This window comes from Arvicanthis niloticus, chromosome 8 (genome assembly GCF_011762505.2).
Source record: "Arvicanthis niloticus isolate mArvNil1 chromosome 8, mArvNil1.pat.X, whole genome shotgun sequence".
NCBI lineage: Eukaryota > Metazoa > Chordata > Mammalia > Rodentia > Muridae > Arvicanthis > Arvicanthis niloticus.
In genome coordinates, this window is record NC_047665.1 from 47,318,788 (window position 1) to 47,338,871 (window position 20,084).

General features: G+C 36.0%; 1 protein-coding gene across 4 annotated transcripts in view; it reads right to left on the reverse strand.

The window, feature by feature from the left end:
• The window catches only part of Lyst (lysosomal trafficking regulator), a 157,750-nt gene that overhangs the window by 97,747 nt on the left and 39,919 nt on the right, over window positions 1–20,084 (reverse strand). For 3 of the 4 annotated variants that reach the window (XM_034509980.2, XM_076939355.1, XM_076939356.1), the window contains exons 6-14: window positions 17,970–18,978; window positions 16,151–16,312; window positions 14,224–14,380; window positions 11,884–12,110; window positions 11,392–11,458; window positions 8,407–8,516; window positions 6,316–6,742; window positions 4,793–4,937; window positions 3,481–3,654 (exon numbers count right to left, since the gene is read on the reverse strand). In XM_034509980.2, coding sequence (XP_034365871.1) covers window positions 3,481–3,654; window positions 4,793–4,937; window positions 6,316–6,742; window positions 8,407–8,516; window positions 11,392–11,458; window positions 11,884–12,110; window positions 14,224–14,380; window positions 16,151–16,312; window positions 17,970–18,978 — 2,478 coding nt within the window. The remainder of the gene's footprint in view (window positions 1–3,480; window positions 3,655–4,792; window positions 4,938–6,315; window positions 6,743–8,406; window positions 8,517–11,391; window positions 11,459–11,883; window positions 12,111–14,223; window positions 14,381–16,150; window positions 16,313–17,969; window positions 18,979–20,084) is intronic. The other variant, XM_076939358.1, reaches the window with a different exon arrangement.

The window sequence follows — 20,084 nt, forward strand, 5'->3', positions numbered from 1 at the left end:
TTTCTAATGCTAAAGATTACAGAAATTTTGTTTGGTCTGTTTTTCTGTAAAGGCTGGTCAAGAATTCTTATGTAAAACAGAATGAGGACAGGTAAAAGTAAGGCTTTCTCAGAAAGAAACACAAAGGCTGACAGGACTTCATCGCCTGAGACATTGCTAAGTGCAAGTCCACCCCATTTCAGAAATGCCTTAAACTCCATATTAAGGTAATGAGGATGACCTATTAAGGCAAAGTCTAAAATTTAGAAAATGGAGACTTACATGGCTAACTCACTTTTAAAAATTAAACTTTTTTAATACATTTAGTTTAAAACTCTAGTATCTGATTCAGATTTAGTAAATAAAGCCAACTATCTTGATAGTAATATTTTTCATTTTTAAAATTCCATTTTTGTATATATGTATGTGTATTTCTGTGTCCACATGTACACTAAGGTTCAATCCTTGTAGGAGTCGATCCTCTCAACTGAGTTCCAGGAATCAAAGTCAGACTGTCAGGCTTGGTGATCGGAGCCTTTTCCTGCTGAGTCATCTCATCGGCCCATAGAGGAATACATTATATATACATATGCATATATATATATATATATATATATATATATATATATATATTAAAGGAAATATATATATAAATAAATAATTATATATATTATATATATAATATATATATAAAAATAATATATATATATATATATTAAAGGAAAGAAATGAGACAATATGACTGCCTCCTTTCTAGACTAATAAATGGCCACAACTAAAACACTACTGCCACCTTGTGGCATGACTTATTTTTCTTAAGTGTGAAAGAAAAAAAAATGGCAAGATAAATATAAAATAAATAATAAATACTAAGTATATCTCTGTCACACAGACTCTACATTTGTGTGATTTGGGTGCTAACAAGTTATTTTCCAGTGTCATTATAGTTTTTTTGTCTTTGGTTATTTCTCTAAGGTAGTCTCCCTCTGTAGCCTAGACTGACCTTGAACTTACAGCAATCCTCCTGTCTCAACTTCTACAATGCTAGAATTACAGGTGTGAGTCATCATGCTTAGCCTGCTATTTTTTTTTATTAAAATAACTTCTTGAAATACATTCTCTGTAGGAAAATAATACATAGTTTCTAAAATAAAGATTCAAATTTAAACCAAAAAAATAATATTGTTGACCTTTGTCACTTGTTCATTTATCTGTTAACTAATGAAATTAACTTCTACCAATTGGTAAAAAAAAAAATTCTTCAAAGCAAAGTAATTAGTAAGTGGGAGAGGAAGGAGAGAGCAATGTGTGAGTCAAGAGACTGTATTCACTAACTTCAGAACTACTCATGACAGCCTCATCTCTCACTCCGAAAGTGCCTACAACTAGTGTATGGTCCTGTATCCCTCAGACATCCTGAAGAAGAAAAGGGCTGACGGAATAGCACAGCACAAGGGTTACAGCATAACCACCATCTAGGCTCAGAGCTTCAAGTGTTGTCTAGACTGCTTCCATGGAGCACAGCTCTGGGCAAGTTTCCTTTTCCCACTCCAGGTCTCAGTTGAGCCGTGTAAACAGTCAAGTCAATAATATCCCTACTTCATAGTGCACTGAGAAGGGTAAAGTGAGGTCCAGTGCAGACGTCATACAATGACTGGCAGTTGTTACTAGCTTAAGAAATGAGAAGACTGTTCAAGAAGAACGGAGCCCATCTCCAGCTCTAATTGTTCCAACCCAGTGTCCTGAAAACAAATTTATATTGGGTATAGCTGCCATTCAGGCTTACTGAAGTATGAATACTATTTTGAAGACAGATTTTCTTCAATAAATCAACAAAACTAAACTCGGGTTTAACTTTCTGTAGCAGACAACATGGACTATCCCAAAGCCCTTCTTCTTTCTCTCCCTCAGTAACTGAAAGCTGATGGTTGAAAGTAACCAGGGCTTGCGGCCTCCTACAGCAGTGCCATGTCTAACACACAGTAATTCCTTGATAAATACCTGATAAAATTCACTTAATTTGTGTTATATATATGACTTCAATGAACCAATCTCTTTTGAGTAATTTTTGAGAGATTAAAGAGGTAACATATATAAAACACCTAGCAAAAGGTCTAATAAGTATATAACACATACTAAACTTTTATAAAAAGTAAAATTATAACTATCAGCTTGTCACTCGATCTTGCCAAGCTTTTCCATCTTTTCTACCCATTTTTCTTTCTCATGACTCAACTGAGATTCTTCCAGCCACTTTTATAATTTGTGCTTGTTAGTTTTTGATAGCTTGGCAAAGTCACCCAAGGAAGAAGGAATCTCAGCTGAGGAACTGCCTTTATGAGACTGGCCTGTGGGCATGTATGTGGGATATTTTCCTGATTGTTGATTAATGAAGGAGGACCTACACTGTGCCGCGATACCTGTGACAGGTAGTCCTATGTTGTGTAAGAACAAGCCAGGGGTTAGCAAAGGAATGAACAGCATTCCTGTGTTCTCTGCTCCAATTCCTGCCTCCAGATTTCTGCCTTGCATTCCTGCCCTGGCTCTCGTAAACGACGGACTACAACCCATAAACCAAATAAATCCTTTTCTCCCTGAGTTGGTTTTGGTTAGTGTTTTATCAGCACAATAGAAAGCAAACTAGGGCACAGTTCATTCAGGGATAATGTTTTCATTAAGATAGTCTACAAAATATTTAACTTGACTGTGAAGTCTATGTGGTAAAAGTCATGTAGTATTCTACCTGAATCTGTCATATTGTATACTTCTAAGACCCAATCTAAGTCTGTTACCAGATATAAATGCTTTATATTCTGTAGTCATTTAATTTCTATCTATCCCAACTTAATTTAGGCATTAGTCTCCTTATTCAATTAATTTAAAGAGCTCCTAATGGATTCATTCTTGTAATATGTGGGTTTGAGGGATAACATTGAAAGCTCCAATAATTACTTACCCAGTATATATTGAACATAAATATATAATGCTCAGGTTTTTAATTTGCTCCTCATGCCTAAATATAGTCATCCATAGTATTCATTGGAGGCTGGCTGCAGACATCCCATGGACACCAAAAGCTAAATTCAAATCCCTTCTAGAAAATGCCATAATTTACATATAACTTACACATAGCCTCTTATATAAGTTAAACTATCTTTAAGTTACTTGTAACACCTAAGATAAATGCCTTATAAATAGTTGTTATGCTCTATTGTTTAGAGAATAACCATAGGCAAGACTATAAATGTTCATCATAGATGCAATTCTCAAATAATATCAGTTGGCTGAATCTTCAAGAGCAGAATTCATGGACAATTTTCAAAAGTCATGTCTGTGGAAAACTTACTCTGTACTGAAGTGATAAACAACAGAAAAAAGTCCAGGTTTTGATATAAATTTCTGTTAATGCATATTAAATTTTACCTAGTTTGCAATGTTTCAGGAATGAAGACTAAAACTAAAACTGTAACTGAGAAGAGCATCTCTGAGAACGCTTCTTACCTCTGCCCAGAGACCCACATGGAGATTTCCCCATGGACATTCTTTTTCCCTTGAGGATGCTGAATATAGGTAAGTACTAAGTGTTGCCATCTGCTTGGAAAGAAAACGTTCTCCTGTGATTCTGCCTGTGCTAGTGAAACAGCTTTCTTGTCATCATTTGAGTCCACGCACACACTATAGAAAAAAAGTCACAGATCAAAAAATGACAATTCTGACCTTAATAGTTAACACATACGCTGCATTGCAACTGTCATGCTCAATATCTACAATCAAAAGTGACTTCTACTTTAAAACAATCCAACTAAGAAAGTCTGTATGACCTTTACATCACATCTGCTTCAATTTATAAACTATAAGAGATCAGATTCATTGACTGATATTAATAACTTGGGTAATAATTTCTATATATCAGTTTGCAAAGGGAGTCTCTACTTATATACTCATTGTCTATTTTAGAACTTAATAATGTAATATTTGGTTCACCAAGAAGCTAATACATACTGTAATAAATATATAAATGCCATAATGTATTGGATGCTAACTTTCTTTACAAGATTACTGAAAGTATTCTGAATGTATGCAGAAAACACCTAGTAACATTTATAATATCTACAAACATAAAATCTAAATAACATACAGACTTTAATTCTGACTTTCAGAAAGGTAATATGCAATATACATTAAGCTAGTAAATTGCTGTGTCCTGTTTGAGCTCACTGAGAAGCAGGATAGACACCACACCCCTATTTCAAACCTAAGCATGTTTGTCTCAAAGTGTCTTCTAAAGTTCTTGTCCAGGGACAGGCTGGTCCCTTAGCCCTGTGATAGGGAAAAAGGAAAACAAGAAAACAGCCCAAGAATAAAAACACTGTGCCCTTAAAGGCACAAAGAGAGAGTACTGTTTGAGTAAAAACGGAATACCTTTGAGAACAGCTAAATAAGAGAAACACTGTCCAACAGACATTACTATCCTTGTTGCATGGCATAAAAATGGTTACACTGGTAAGAGAAACTGGAAGCTCATCCATGGAGCTTCTCTGCCTACAAGCCATGAAACCAAGAATGCCAGTATGACTGTTTCCAGCAAGACTTCTGCAGTCATGTCTGCTGCATGTCTAGGCACCTGATTTGGCATGTTTTGCTATCTGTGTACTGCTAGATAGAATTCACGTGCTGTCTAATAATTGTTCTTTTAATTTTTTCTGTAACAATCTTTAATAAAATATTGTTCTTATAAGTATTATTTGATAATTTCTTAAATAAATTATTTAAATACATGATATATTTGCTAAGAGTTGAGAATAACCAATACCGAAAGATAAAAGTGCCACTGTGGGGATCAGCCCACACTTGGATCATCAATGCTTTGGATCCCAATGAAATCAAGTGAATACAGCCATCTTCTATGAGTCTGTCACCAGGACTGATGGATTCTGTAACTTCTGGTCTGTCACCTTCTGTGAGAAAAATGTTAGAATCATCGATAAAATAGTTCATTAAAACTGTATGGAAAAGTAAATTTTAAAGAATACAATGTGTGCTGGTTTATTTGTAACAGATCATTTACCCCAAATGCCTAAACCTGTTTCAAACAACAGTATTTTCCAAGGTTAAATGTTAACCTCAAAAGATCATGGTGGGTTAAAACAAAACACAAACACACACACACACACACACACACACACACACACACCAAAAAAACCCCACAGTGTTTTAAAACTTATGAAATGCTTTAAAATACAATAACTAAGGGCAGTTGTGTGTAGGGCTGCTAGAGGACTGTCATCAGCCACACTCTATACCAAGGTTCTGCTTTTGTTGGATTGAGCCACTATATCACAACTGACCATGGCCCAGGGAACACATGCCATCAACAAATGCCTTGTGCTAATAAAATTGTTAGAAAGGCATGATCTATAATATTATTAATACTCTTCTTAGAAAAACTGCAGTGCTTGAATGGTCATTATTTAGGGTGGTAAATGACCTTGAAATAAAAGTGCTACGTGATGCCAAAACCCTGAATCGTAGTTTGTCTCCAGCTCAGAGAAATGTTTATAGGCTTTGAGGTAGCTGGTTGTCCCTCCCAATGCCATCTTACTATTTAAATCTTGAGTTGCCATTATCTGCCCCAGCAATGGCAGGTGGAATATGTATAATGAGCTATTTGTTACTATGATGTGACTTTATGTTAAACTAAGCTAAGATGTAGTAAAATACACAGTGCATGTCCAAAGGCACAGACTTTTAAAGAAGGGGACCATTATCAGTTATTAGGTTATATAAATATTAGCCACCATTTTCAACAGGTTAAAAAAAATACACAACCAGTTCTTAATACTATTTCCTCTAGCTGCTCTATGTCCTGAGAAGCTTTTGAATGCTTAAAAAAAAGAGAACAAAAACAAGATGCAATTTCAATACAGCCATAGATGAACTCTGTTCTCACATTGGACTGTTGCATATAAATGATCAAGGACAGGAACTAGAAAGGGCCACTGGTATAACACAGAAGGAGAACTTCAAGTGAAATGGCTACAGGGTTTTATTTATTCCTTTCTAGTATCAAAGGCCATACTAACACAGTAATGGGACTGCTAACTTAAGTAGCTGTTGCAGAAATTGAGTATCCCCACTTCCCTATCTAAAGTATAGAGACAATGAAGATTTCAAGGCTGTCTGAAAACTCAGGCTTTGGTAATAGAGTAGTGAAGTAGGACCTTTAAGGTGAAGAAAATTCAAAGAATACAATAAAATACTGCCATATATACTTAGAGCTCAGGCAAACAACTATTTGAAGAATCTTAGCGTACAGATCAGACCCTGCCATCATACCTTCTTCTTCAAAACTGCCGTCTTCTAGAACTGATGGTTTGTTTCTTTTCTTTACTTTCTTTCCTCTTTCTGCAGCACTCTCGAATTCATGCATATATTCCACATTAAACCACAGAGAAACACTAAATCCTTCTGACAGGTGCGGCCAGCAGTTCTGCCCCAGCAATGGCAGGTGGATTGGGGCTATGTGCCAAGAGGAAAGCAGTTTATAGGGAAAACTATCTCTGTCAGCCTCTTTCTTGCCCCGGGAAATCCGTGCTCTTCTCAATAAGCCTAAGGCTTTACTGTTAAGAATCCCAGGAGGCTTTTGTGATGAGACACCATTGCTTAAACTTGGGGTATGGAGCAAAGGGAAGGTCAGATACTGTGAAGGGCTCATAGTAAAATCACTTTCAACAATTTTCTGAATACCAAGGAGAAGAATTTCCTAGAGAAAAAGAAAAACATGTAGAAGCTTACAATCTTATAACCCAGATACATAACAATCTAAAACTGCAGGTTATAAGAAAGATATATATACCTATTTACAACAGATTTAATTCTTATGCAATCTCTTGATAAATTTGGTTTAAATTTTGGTATTTATGTTATTAATGAGTAACTATTTAAAATTTTTTATTGGATATTTTATTTACAATACAGATGTCAGCCCCTTTCCCCATTTCCCCTCCCTAGAACCCCCATCCCATCCCCCTCCTCCTTTTTGCTTTTATACCATTTTAATTACATGCATGTATTAAGGTCAGTTCTAAGTTGAGGGTCTAGCAACACAATAGATGCAAATAGTCAAGCCCTTAGAAACAGTGGTCATGGAAGTGTTCATGTAATTGGGTTTAATGCCTTCTTGTTCTTTGACAATTTGTGTTTATTGTCTTGCTTGTTCCTTGACTATGAGTAACTTTTAAGAAGTATAAGTGAAAAACAATAATTATGTGAGGAATTATTTCTAAAAACCAAGGTTATCACTTCCTATGGTATTTTTCACAAAACTATTTTTAAGATTTATTTTTATTTTTAAAGTGTGCACATGTGAGTGTGTGCCTGCCTGTCTGCCTGCACAGGTGCCTGAAAAGTCAGAAAATAGGATCAGATCCCTTGGAGCTTCAGTTGCAGGTGTTTGTAAGCTGCCCTGCATAAGTACTGGGATCTGAACTCTGGTGTGCATAACTGAGCAGCAAGTACTCTAACCACTGAGACATCTTTCCAGTCCCGTAACTCAAATATTTTTAAATGATAAATACAACCTTACAAATTCTCCAGATTCCTAAATGATATTATACAATGATCAACTACACAAATTTGAATGTTCACATTCAATTAACAGTAATAATTTTATAATTATATAAAAATAATTATTATTATTACACATGCTTTTTCCTGGCCAAGTAAATTTCTTTCATTTGATTTTGGTAAACTGAAGTAAAGTTTTAAAATTTTACTTATCATAAGTTTTTTGTTTAAATGGAATACAAAAAGGTAAAAGATGTAATGTTAAAATGCACACTTAATCTAAAAATGAAATAATCTATAAAAATACAGCCAATCTCTCAAATGACCCACACTGCTGTTTCACAGAACTTCCATGGGGCCTGGAGACTGAAGTGGGGGTGGAGAAAGGCAGTGACGTGGACAGAGCTCTTGCTCATCCTGCTTCACATAGCCTCTATGTTTTGTGATTAATTTGTGGATTTTCCCAGTCAAGTCTACATTATAAAAATGGGTCCCCTGCTAAGAGCCATTAAGCTACAGCAATGGGAAATAAAATACTCAACTAAATAACAAATAATGATTCCTTAGAAAAAGGAACAATCTGGGATGATTGTTGTGATTCATACTTAAATTTTCTTTAGTAACTAAAATCACAGCATTTCTCAAGCACAAAGGTTAGAGTTGACATAGGGCTAAAGGCATCTGGTTAGTCCAAATCAAAGTAAAATGATTAAGGTATGTACAGATACTATAACTGAATATGTCAAACATAAAACATGGTACTGGCTAAATAGTAATTACAATAGCAAGAGCTGATAGTTTACAAATTAGTGAAAATACATTAAAGAATTAGTGAAAATATAAAATTTCTAGCATATTTACTGTACAAGGAGATTTCTCCAGAAATACTCTCAAAAGAAGGGTTACATCTTCTGAACACGTTCCTGAACTCATCAAAGACACCAAGAGATCCACCAATACCCTCTGGCATGCTAAATTAAAAAAATTAGAAAAAAAATTAAAGAAAGATAATACTCAAATTTCATTAAAAGTAAAAAACTATAATCATATATTGAATGATCATAAATATTCAAGTTAGTAGTCACAAAAATTGCTGAAGAAATAGCAAGAGAGGCAAATGAAATAACACTAATAAAACAGCAATTGTTTAGATTATAACTACTATATCTTACATGGAAATTAAATGACAGATGTAAAATAGCAAAGATTATATAAATATCACAAGCTGTTTTGTTTGATCATTTTCTTATATCTACTAAAGAGTTTAGCATAAAACAAAAGCAATGGTATACTAATTCATAAAAATTCTTTAAAGTAATAAGTATTACTTATAGGTCATTTTACAGTGTTTCAAGTATATTTGTACATGTATGTTTCAACTGCTCCTCACTCCAAAACAGAAAACATAAATTATTCTCTCCGTTCAGACATAACAAAACCAATACTGCTGTAAAACCTGAGGTGTATCTTAAAAGATTGGAGGTTTAAGACTAGAAACCCCTTCTAAGTAACCTGTCTCATAAAGGCAATGAGAAGACAGGAGAGTGTGAGAGAAAGCATTTCTGAAAGGATGACTTACAAGGAAACCATAAGTTGGCATGAACTTCACCCTGCAGGTAAATAATGTAAGTCCCTTAAAGGTTTTTAAATAAAAAATGTAGCACAACCAAAATGTGCTTAGATTTTTTTTAAAGTTCAAAATTGACAGATTTCAGTGTGAATGTGCAAATGGACACACACAAATAATAATAATGGCCTTGTCAGGCATAAGTGGAAGAGAAGCTCCTTGGTCCCATGAAGGCTGGATGCCCAGTGTGGGGGAATTCAAGGGTGGGGAGGTGGGATTGGGGGCGTGGGGGCACATCCTCATAGAAGCAGGAGGAGGGGGGATGGGATAGGGGGTTCCTAGGTAGGGGGGAAATGGGGTAAGGGGATAACATCTGAAATGTAAATAAAATATCCAATAAAAAACAGAAAATAATCAAGCAAAAGGACCTACAACTATAAAGTAGGTGTGGTGGTTTCAGTGAGAATGGCCCTGGTAAGGTCATATGTTAGGTGGAACTGTTTGAGAAAGATTAGGAGGTGTGGTCTGTTGGAAGAGGCATGTCACTGGGGGTGGGCTTTGAGATTTCAATATCCCATACCTTTCCCAGTCATCTCTCTCTCTCTTTCCCTTACCTCTTGCTTATGGACCACATGTAAGCTCTTGGCTACTGCTCCAGGGCCATCCCTGCCTGCCTACTGCCAGGTTCCCTATCATGATAGCCATGGTTTCACCCTTAGAAACTGTAAGCCTGTTAAATGCTTTCTTCTATAAATTGCCTTGGTCATGGTGTTTCATCACAGCAACAGAAAAGGAACTAAGACATTGGGCAGCTGCCATAATTTTAAAAATGAACAAAATGTTGGGATATAATTGCTTTTAATTTTTTGACAAGCATATTTATTTATTATACGTATATGGGTATTTTGTACGCATGTACACCTGCATACTAAAAGATGACATCAGACAGTTATGAGCTGCCATGTGGTTGCTGGAAATTGAACTCAAGACATTCAGAAAAAAAGTGAGTGCTCTTAACCACTGAGCTTTCTCTCCAACCCCAATGGAATAGAACTTTTGAAGTCTCCCTGAATGTAGAACAAAAGAAGTACATGAAATAAGATACATGGTAGGATTCAAAGCCCAATATTATAACTCATATGCAAGGAAACAAAGAGCAAAAAATATGGAAAGAAGAAAATAGTTTTTAGAAATAATAAATCTTTGCGATCATAGATCAGTCTTCCCTAGGTTTGACACAAAAGGCATAGCAACAAAAGCAAAGAAATATGGCAATTAATTGTAATGTGTCCTGGAAAAGAAGGGCTCTTTAGGAAACAAGAAAAGTATATTAGGTAATGCCTTAGGAAAAACTGAATATGTTATGGGTGTGAGATAGTAATAATGAGCTAACAGAGGTTTATGAACTTTAACATGTCATGCCAATGCTATGTTTGTAATGAAAAAACTGGTATAAAACAGTGTAACATAGGTACAATATACTCATGAATTAAGAAAGTAAATGAACCTTTTCCTTATAGTATAATCCCAATTCATAAATGTACAAAGAATGCCAGAAATTCACTGCTTAGCAAATACTACAGTACTACCCTTTCCATGCATGATCATCAAGAGATGTTAAAAACTGTGGGATAACATATGAGAAAAGTGGTATTTACATACTTTCAAGTTGCCATCCATAAGATACTTGCAAATTATAATAGAGAAAACCCTGTAGACCATCTTTGCCTGAAATGATTAAAATTAACATCCCTAATAATAAAACATAGCCACCACAAAGCCTTTGATATCTTGTCCTCTAGAGGACTTAACACTAATATTGGGTATTCCTGACAAAAATGTGTACCTTGAAATTAACTTGGAAGAAGGAAGCATCACACAAATCCAAATTAACATTTCACATATACTAGTCTTAACCCTCAGCTATAATTTAGATCTACTGTGGGCAGAAATCGCATTTACTTTCATCACAAACTTCTCAAATGCCTGAGAAAGAACTAATAAGAGGCGACAACACCAGATAAAGCACTAGTATAGTGTTTATAGCAGGTTACTGACCTCACAAAGCTACTGAACAACTTATTGTAGGCCTTGGAGTCAACATTTTGCCCCTCTACTCAATATATTTACTACGTGAGCATGAGAAACAAATAGGATGATACACATAAAAACAATTTGGAAACCATGGAGCAGTGTGTTAGTGGAAGACACAATCATTAATTCTTCACACAACAGCACAATAATTACAAAGTTATTTCCTTAAACCCAGTTTAACTCACCTTGGAAATCAGAGTTAGTTTGTGTTAAAATATTCAAGAACCCTCCTAGAAGGATTTTCACAGTTCCCTGAAGATTAAAGAGTGAAACATAAAAAATTAAAACATTTGACTTCATAAGCATAACTGCAATATCATAATAAATTATTTCATAAGAGCCTATGTGTGCACACGTGCACGTGTGTGTGTGTGTGTGAGAGAGAGAGAGAGAGAGAGAGACAGAGACAGAGACAGAGACAGAGACAGAGACAGAGAGATTTGCTCTCAGGATACATTACTGGTTAGCTAATGAAAATATTAATTTTATGCTACTTTTTCGAGAAACATAGGATTAGATAACTTAGAAAACACTGGAAAGTGAAACACACTGACGATATAACAAAAGATAAGTAATCATATCAAATAATTTTCATACAAAGTCGGGTTAAACATAAGAAGATGAATAACTGGAGCATGAGTGTGATAAGTACTGATTCAACTTAGTACATCCTTTACCTGTTGCATGAGCAGAAAAATGTTCCTTTCCTTCTGCCTGGCAATCTTCAGGAAGCTCTCAAACACATGAGCGAGCACATCAAGTTTAGCTTTGCTAGCAGAAAGCAAATTTAATCCCAGCATGCAAATCTCAGGGTATATTATTTCCCCGTGAGTGAGGTTTTCAAGTAAGTTGTTTGAAACAATAGATGCACTGAAACCTTCTGCTTCAGGTTTTAATTCTACTCCTGAAATAGAAAAGAAAAAGAATGTTTTTATTTCCCAATATGAATATTTCAACCCTAACTCATCACTTAGAACATTCAAGGAAAACAGTCCTATTTCTATGAAGATGTTCACAAAGCCTTTCCTTGCAACATTACTTCAACAATGAAGTCTTGTGGATAGTTTAATTTTGGAAGTAATTCTGCTCTTCAATGTAACCACAAAAACTACCAACAGAAATTTTCATAAACATGTGATACAAATTTAACACATTCTTTTGATGCAACTGGAAAATTTTATCTCAAACTTTCTTACCCCAAAATATCTAAATTAGAAAGAAGTTTATCTGTCCCTATTTCTGTGGTGATAGTAGACTTGATTTGTTGAAGTCTAAACATTGTCTGCTTTATAACTGTCTTTTTTTCATACAAAAAGCTGGGCTCTGTACCAAGAATCAGTAACACCAGGCCTAGGACAAGTGACTCCTTGGAGCTCACTGGCCAGCCAGCTTAACAGAATCAGCAAGCCCTAGGTTCAGTAGAGAATGACTCTTGGACCCTGGAACCCATGTCTAGGTGGAAGGAGAGAACTGACTCCACGAAGTTGTCCTTTGACCAAACATTCACCATGGCACAATGTGTTTGTCACGCATATCATGTATACTCACACAAAAATAATAATAAATAAACTAAAGCTTAAAAAGTAAGATGAAACGCCTGGCAGAGTGGTACATGCTTCTAGTCCCAGCACTGGGGAGGCAGAATAGCTGGATCTCTGTGAGTTAGAGGCCAGCTTGGTCTACATAGTGAGTTTCAGACCTACATGGTGAGATGTTGTCTCAGAAACAAAATAAAACAAAACAGACAAAAACAAAGCACACAAAGGAAATCTTCCTTTTGTTGATTATACTAGGTTATGATAAAACTACCATTAAACCAATATTTCTTTTTCAAAAAGCATTGGCATCTTTCAACTCTAAAATCAGAGTTTATTCCCATTCCCGCCACACAAAAGAGAAAATCAAGCTCTAGCAAGAATAAACTACTGTAACCTTAACTAACGATGCTGACAAAGTCCAAAGGCCAGTATCTGAAAAGATAGAGCCTTCACAAAAATCTTGTGGCTCAAATAATCTGAGTTAGGGTTTCTATTACTGTAATAAAATACAACTATAAAAAGCAACTTGGGAAGGAAAGGATTTATTTCATCTAATTCTCAGGTCATGTACCATCACTGAGGAGGAAGTCAAGGCCAGAACTCAAAGACAGGAACCAAAAAGCAGGAACTGAAGCAGAAGTCACTGAGGAGTGCTGCTTACTGGCTTGCTCCCCATAATTTCTATAGAATTATTTTCTTATATATGCCAGGACTACCTGTGCAAGAGCGGCACCCACAATGATCTGACCCTCGCACCCACATCACTAAATAAGAAAAGGCACCACAGGTTTGCCCACGGGCCAGTCTGATGGAGGCATTTCCTCAGTTGAGGTTACCTCTTCCCAAATGACAGCTTCTGTCAAGTTGACATAAAACAAGCAGTAGACCATCATTTTCATTCTATCCAACCTGCGTAGCCAGCACAAAGGATCACAAGCAACACAATTCCATCCATCCTAAGAACTGCCTAGGTTACAGAAAACAACAAAGGAACCTGCTGTATCACCCATGGGATGTCACTGACAATGAGATTCCAATGTACATATCACCTCTTCAGAAAGAGTTTCCCTGCCCAATGACTAGTAGGCACATCACCTGCTTTTCCTTGTAGTATCTACTTCTGGGTATCTCCTTTCTTGCTTGCATATAAAAAAAAAAAAAAAAAAAAAAAAGTTTCTCCTTCATCCTTACTCTTGGACATCTACTTGTTGTAGACAAGGTGTTTTGTTTGGTTTTGTTTGTTCTTACAGCGTGAGGATCAGTCATACCAGGGCTTTACTCTGCTGCTATCTTCCTAGCCTTGAGCTCACTGTTGAAATTACACATTCCATTTGCAGACTTTTTTGTGTGTGTGATGACAAAACAAAATGATAATGCATTGCCTTTTTGAAACAGGCTACAATGTACGGGCAGGATGAACCATTTTGTTAATTTACAGTTTGACTGGCCATCCAATCACAAGCATCAGAGTCATCTTACCATCATCTTGGGTGTCACCATCCTCGGGATTGCTTTCACTATCCGCTTCATAACCTTCTTCCTCGCCCAGAAGTTTCAAACTACAACACTGAGAATCCTCAGTTTCTTCTGAAAAATCTCCAGGCTGGGACAACAATTCTTCCTCAGGGGGATGACTCTGTAAGACCAGTGTAATTCAAAGTCAACATTGCAGCACTGACTCTTGGTCTCAGTTAACAGAATACTTATCACTCAAAAGTTACTTTAAGGACAGTCTCAATATTTTATTCAAAAGAAAAAAATCAGTACTCAGTAAAAAATATAAACAAGACTAAGCAAAATTTCCCAGACTCTTTCAGATAACTCAGATCAAAAGGCTGTAGCAGAAAAAGACAATGGTCACTTTGGTTTCTCTGAAAATTAAATCTACTCAGGAACTTTCATTCTAGGTACATAACAAAGAATGACTGAAAATCATAACCAGGCAGTATCATATTATATAGAAATTAAGCCTAATAATATATATTATCTTCATATATTGTTGATAGGAACATTTCCCCAAAATCATTTTTAAATTAAATGCTTCATAAACTAGATAACTGAAAAAGCTATAACAATTTTCCAATGAAATAAAAATTTCAGAATTGTCTATATATAAGCATATCAGAAATCAGAGTTGCAGCATCAACTTTCTGTCTAATTTTTGTAGCAATATCTTTTATTTCCTTATAAAAATGTTACTGACATATTTGCCTTAGAATATATTTGAGTTTTAAAAAGCTCAGAATACTTTATCACTGCAATAGCAATAAAAGGTAATATAAAGTAGATGATTAAATTTGTGATAGTCTGTCATTTGATTCAACAACAAATAGAAAAAATATTTCAATAAGATTTAAAGTCATGAGAAATAATAACAGACCATTATGGCAAAATATAATCAAGTACCAAATATATTACTAGACCAAAAGTTTAAAAAGGAGGTTATGTAAAGAAAAAACTAACAATAGTTAATCCAAAGTAAAAGAAGCCTAACAGAAAAGATTTTAGGGAAACTTTTTAAGTTTCAGGTAAATGAGTTTCAGGGGAAATAAATTAAAAATAGTTACTTTAGAAACAAATGTTAACATAACTCAAAATTCCCTAATGCTACCTTCTATATGAGTGTTAGTCATTTTTGTTGAGCAATTTAAAATTAAAGTCAGTAGAGAGTTCTGGAAATATTAGCTGTACCAATACAGGACAGACAAGATACCTAAATATCACTATTCCTGAGACATCATTTAATAGATTATCAGCTGCTACCAACCAGGATTTCATTTAAAAAAAAATACTTCAGTAAAGAAAAGCATATGGAAGGGAGAGAGGAAAGGAGAATGTTGATACTGAGGAGTCAACTATAGAGGGCTGGCATGGGGTGGGAATGACATATTGTTTCTGTTCAGATTTGAAATTTTATAAACTGAAATTTTTTAGGAAAAGAAAAGATTATCAGTAAGATTATCAAACCTTACTATATCTTGTCTTATTGGGAACAATTATCAAAAAATTTCCAGGTTAGATTAACTGCTTTTCTTTTTTTTTTTTTTTTTTTTTTTTTTTTTCTTGTTTTGTTTTTTTGTTTTTTTCGAGACAGGGTTTCTCTGTGTAGCCCTGGCTGTCCTGGAACTCAATTTGTAGACCAGGCTGGCCTTGAACTCAGAAATCTGCCTGCCTCTGCCTCCCAAGTGCTGGGATTAAAGGCGTGCGCCACCACTGCCTGGCAACTGCTTTTCTTTGAAGCAGGACAATCGATGAAATCCCTTCCAGATTATGAAGAAATGAATCAACCAAGGAACTCATCTGATCAAAATTCATGTTCCTATGATTTAAATCAATGCCCTGGTCCCACCCCACATGCTCCAGTTTCTGCTAATCGTCCCTAAGAACACAACACATGGATTCATACCTTTTCAGTCACAGTATCACCAGGATCCAAATCTGCTGAATGATTCCCCAAGGCTACTCGAAGCAGAGCATCAAATAAAGGCTTTGCTAGTTCGGTTTCTGCCACCTTTGACTGGGAAAGGTGTTCCTTCAGTTCACACAATATATTTTCCACAGACAAGCTCTAAGGTAAAATGAAAGACTAAGAATATCAATAACATACTTTTAAAAAGTGACAGAAAGGATTGCAACAAGCAGGAAAAAATCCATTTATTTGTAATTGATATGAAGGTAAACTGACTGCAAAAAAATTGAGTTTTTATCCAAATAATGTACTGTTAAAATTTTGTTTAATTGTTATTTATAAATATATTGGGTTTTGATTATAAAAAATCCACTCTTAGCCAGGTGGTGGTAATGCAAGCCTTTTAATCCTAGCACATAGGAGGCAGAGGCAGGTGGATCTCTGAGTTCAGGCCAGCCTGGTCTACAGAGCATGTTCCAGAACAGCCAGCACTACACAGAGAAACCCTGCCTTGAAAAAAAATCCACTTTTTGGAGGCTGGGGAGATGTCTCAGTGGTCAAGAGTCCTTGCAGAGAACCCTAGTTCCATTCCCAACACCTGTATGGCAGAACACAACTGTCTGTAACTCCAGTTCCACGGAATCCAATGCCCTCTCTTCTGACCTCCCCAGGTACTTTGCACACATAGTGTACAGACATATATCCAGGCAAAATTTCATATATTAAAATAAAAAGTAAATAAATCTTAAAATATTTACAAAGTCATTCTTTTAAGCTTCTCTAGAGTTTACAAATTCCTTATTCTTAAAGATTCTCTAAGATTCTAAGCAGCAGTTCTAATGAACTTTCTTTTGCCTTCAGTTCTGCCCTCTGAATGAAGCTATTATGCTTGCCTAACAGTGGATAAAAAACAAAGAACAAAAAACAAAAACAAAACAAAACAAACAAAAAAAAAACTTACTTTTCTTTTAAGGAATTCCAAGTTTAAAATGTAAAACAAATAGGTACAGACCAGATGATAACCACAACAAAGCCATAAACAAAGATGAGAAAATATGGGCAAAGTACCCAACAGTAACAGCAAGATTGCGAACCTCTAAACTCTAAAACAAAATAACCTGAAATACTCACTCAACACTGAATTCACCAACTATCCTAAGGGGGCTTTTGCAGAAAATTAAGCAGTAAGCATCTTGAGTACTCTCAAGGGACCTGTGTGTCCGTCCCTTTGTGTCCTCCATGCCTGGTATTCTGCTAAGTACAAAAGGGCTTTCTAAAATCAAAGTTTGTGGCAAATGGGAGGGGAGGGCCATGCAGCCCCTCACCTCCTTGTGGATTTAACAGCTCCTGAGGCCCAGCCTTCTCAGAATCTAAAAGGAGTTAATGGTTACAGGGACGGGAAAGACATTTTCTCCTGTGATCTAACCACTGGCAAGGAACTCTTGCTCTGGTAAATAATTCCTCATCCAGGATTTTACAAGAAATCCTAATAAAATGTAGTGGGTTTTACACACACACCCCAAACAACAACAACAAATATGAAAATAGAAAGGGAACTAGCTGGGATGAGGGAGGGGATGAGTGGATGGGAAGAAAGAGAAAGCAAAGAGAGTGAATTGATATAAATACACTATATACATAAAACTGTCATTATGAGTTTCAGTTTTATATATAATACTTGAAAATAAATTAAAATATGTGGCAAAATAAATTGACAATGTTGTTATAACATGTATATTATATATTATTATATGTATATGTAATACATATAATACACATATATGTTACATAAGATGAACTAAGTACAAAGTATCACCTGAGAAGGTAGCTCCAATTCCATCTTCTGTTGACTGGCTCTGGCGCTATGAAGACAAATGGCCAGAAGAGACTCCAAAAGTCGAATGCTCTGGAGAGAAGTCTCACTTTCTTGATTCATAAATGCCTTTGCTTCCCCAGGAACAGATTCAGTAGCCAAAATCTGCCCTGCACTTGTGGGGTGCATATGCTGTGATTCTAATTCACTCATGCTATCAGCACTCTTCTCCAGAAATCCCAGTTCTGGTGCTGTTGCAGACGATACATCTCCCTTCAATGTCATCTCAGGTTGAGATATTCTGATTAACTCTTGGTTTTCACTTACACTCATTTCTCCCAGCCTTCTTCCTTGATCCTCTGTATGACTTCTGAATAGTTTTTGGATTATCATAAATATTAATTCATGGCACACTTGGAAACCACCAAGCCTGTGAAATTGTTTCTGGAAGACTGAGTTCAACATGTAGATCCAACGACACATGGACCAAATGTCTGCTGTGCGGTGCAAACATTCAGGGGAAGGTAAGACAACATTCTCAAGAGACAGACATGGCAGCATGTGACTTAATGGCTCACTGGCAGTACTGTCATAGCCAGAAGTATCTTCTGACTCATTGGCAGACTCCCTATCAGAGTCTGCTTCTTTACTGACACATAGAAAAGCCACACAGAGGAAGAGGTTTATTGTGTTTATGTGAACATCCTGGTGACTGGTCTTTCGTTTTTTTGGATCAGCCTCTCTGAGGCTGGCATAAAACTTCCTAAGACTGCAAGGAGAATCTGAGGAAGCTTGCTGCTTATGGAGAGAAGGACCCACACTTAAGGATGGCAACTCCTGCTGGATGTCTAACCCATTGACACCTGGATCGGAGGCATCTTTCTGTTGTTCCCCTAGGCTGACAATCAGAGTTTCAAATGCTTTCAGGGAATGACTTCGAATCCCATCTAAGTAATTTAATTCAATTATTTGGTTTACTCCATTACAACTTAAAAACAAATCTCTTATTACCCTGTAAGAGACAGGAAAAAAAGATTTTTTAGACAACATAGTGAAACATTTATAAATAGGTACATATGCTATGTAAACATGCCATTGCTGTGTGTGGTATATATACTAAACACTACCTACTCTGATTCATTATTTGAGTAGTTCTAAGACACTGATCAAAATCTCAAGTTACTTTCTCATAGCACTTACATGCTCATATATAGCTCTGAAAGTATTTGAAAAGAAATATTTATATATAGCTCACATTAAAAGAAGCAACTCAAGAAGGAATTTTGTCTTCAAATAATAAATTTTGTAGAAATTCTAAATATCATACTTAATAGCAGAAGGGCAGGCATACATTTCCTTCACTTGCTGCCTTGGTTTTCTAACACTCTGCTCAGGACTTCCCAACTTAACAATCTTAACTTCCCCAAAACTAACAATCACAAACTTTGGAAAATTCATTGATAAAATACTTTCTTTTTGCTTATCTGTATTTTCTACTTTGTCTGAGTAATAAATGTAACTATGGCATTTAAGAAATTATCTCCTTAAGTTAGAGAGAAGACTGAAGGAGCAGAAAGGGTTTATGACCCCATGAGGAAAGCAACAATACCAACCAACCAGAGCTCCCCAGGGTCTAAACCACCAGCCTAGGAGCACATAGGGAGGGACCCATGACTCCAGCTGTATATGTAGGGGAGGATGGCCTTGTCGGGCATAGGTGGGAGAGAAGATTCTTGGTCCCATGAAAAACAAACACGGGGGGGGGGGGAAGATGAGGGGGGGAGGGGGGAGGTGGAGGCGGGGGGGTAGGTGGGGGCACAGCCTCATAGAAGCATGAGGGGGGGGATGGGATAGGAGGTTTCTGGGTAGTGGGAGGAAGTGAGGTAAGGGGATAAAATCTGAAATGTAAATATAATACCTAATAAAAAATTTTTTTAAAAAAAGAAATTATCTCCTTAATGTCACTGACTCAGGAACTAAATATTTCATGTATGTGCAAATTTTACATGGTCATAAATACACAAATACTACTTTAAGCTTTATGTGTTACTCATAAAAAAAACACAAGCTTTTTTCCTGTTCTAACATGATCTTTATAAATGTTTTATGGGTTATAAT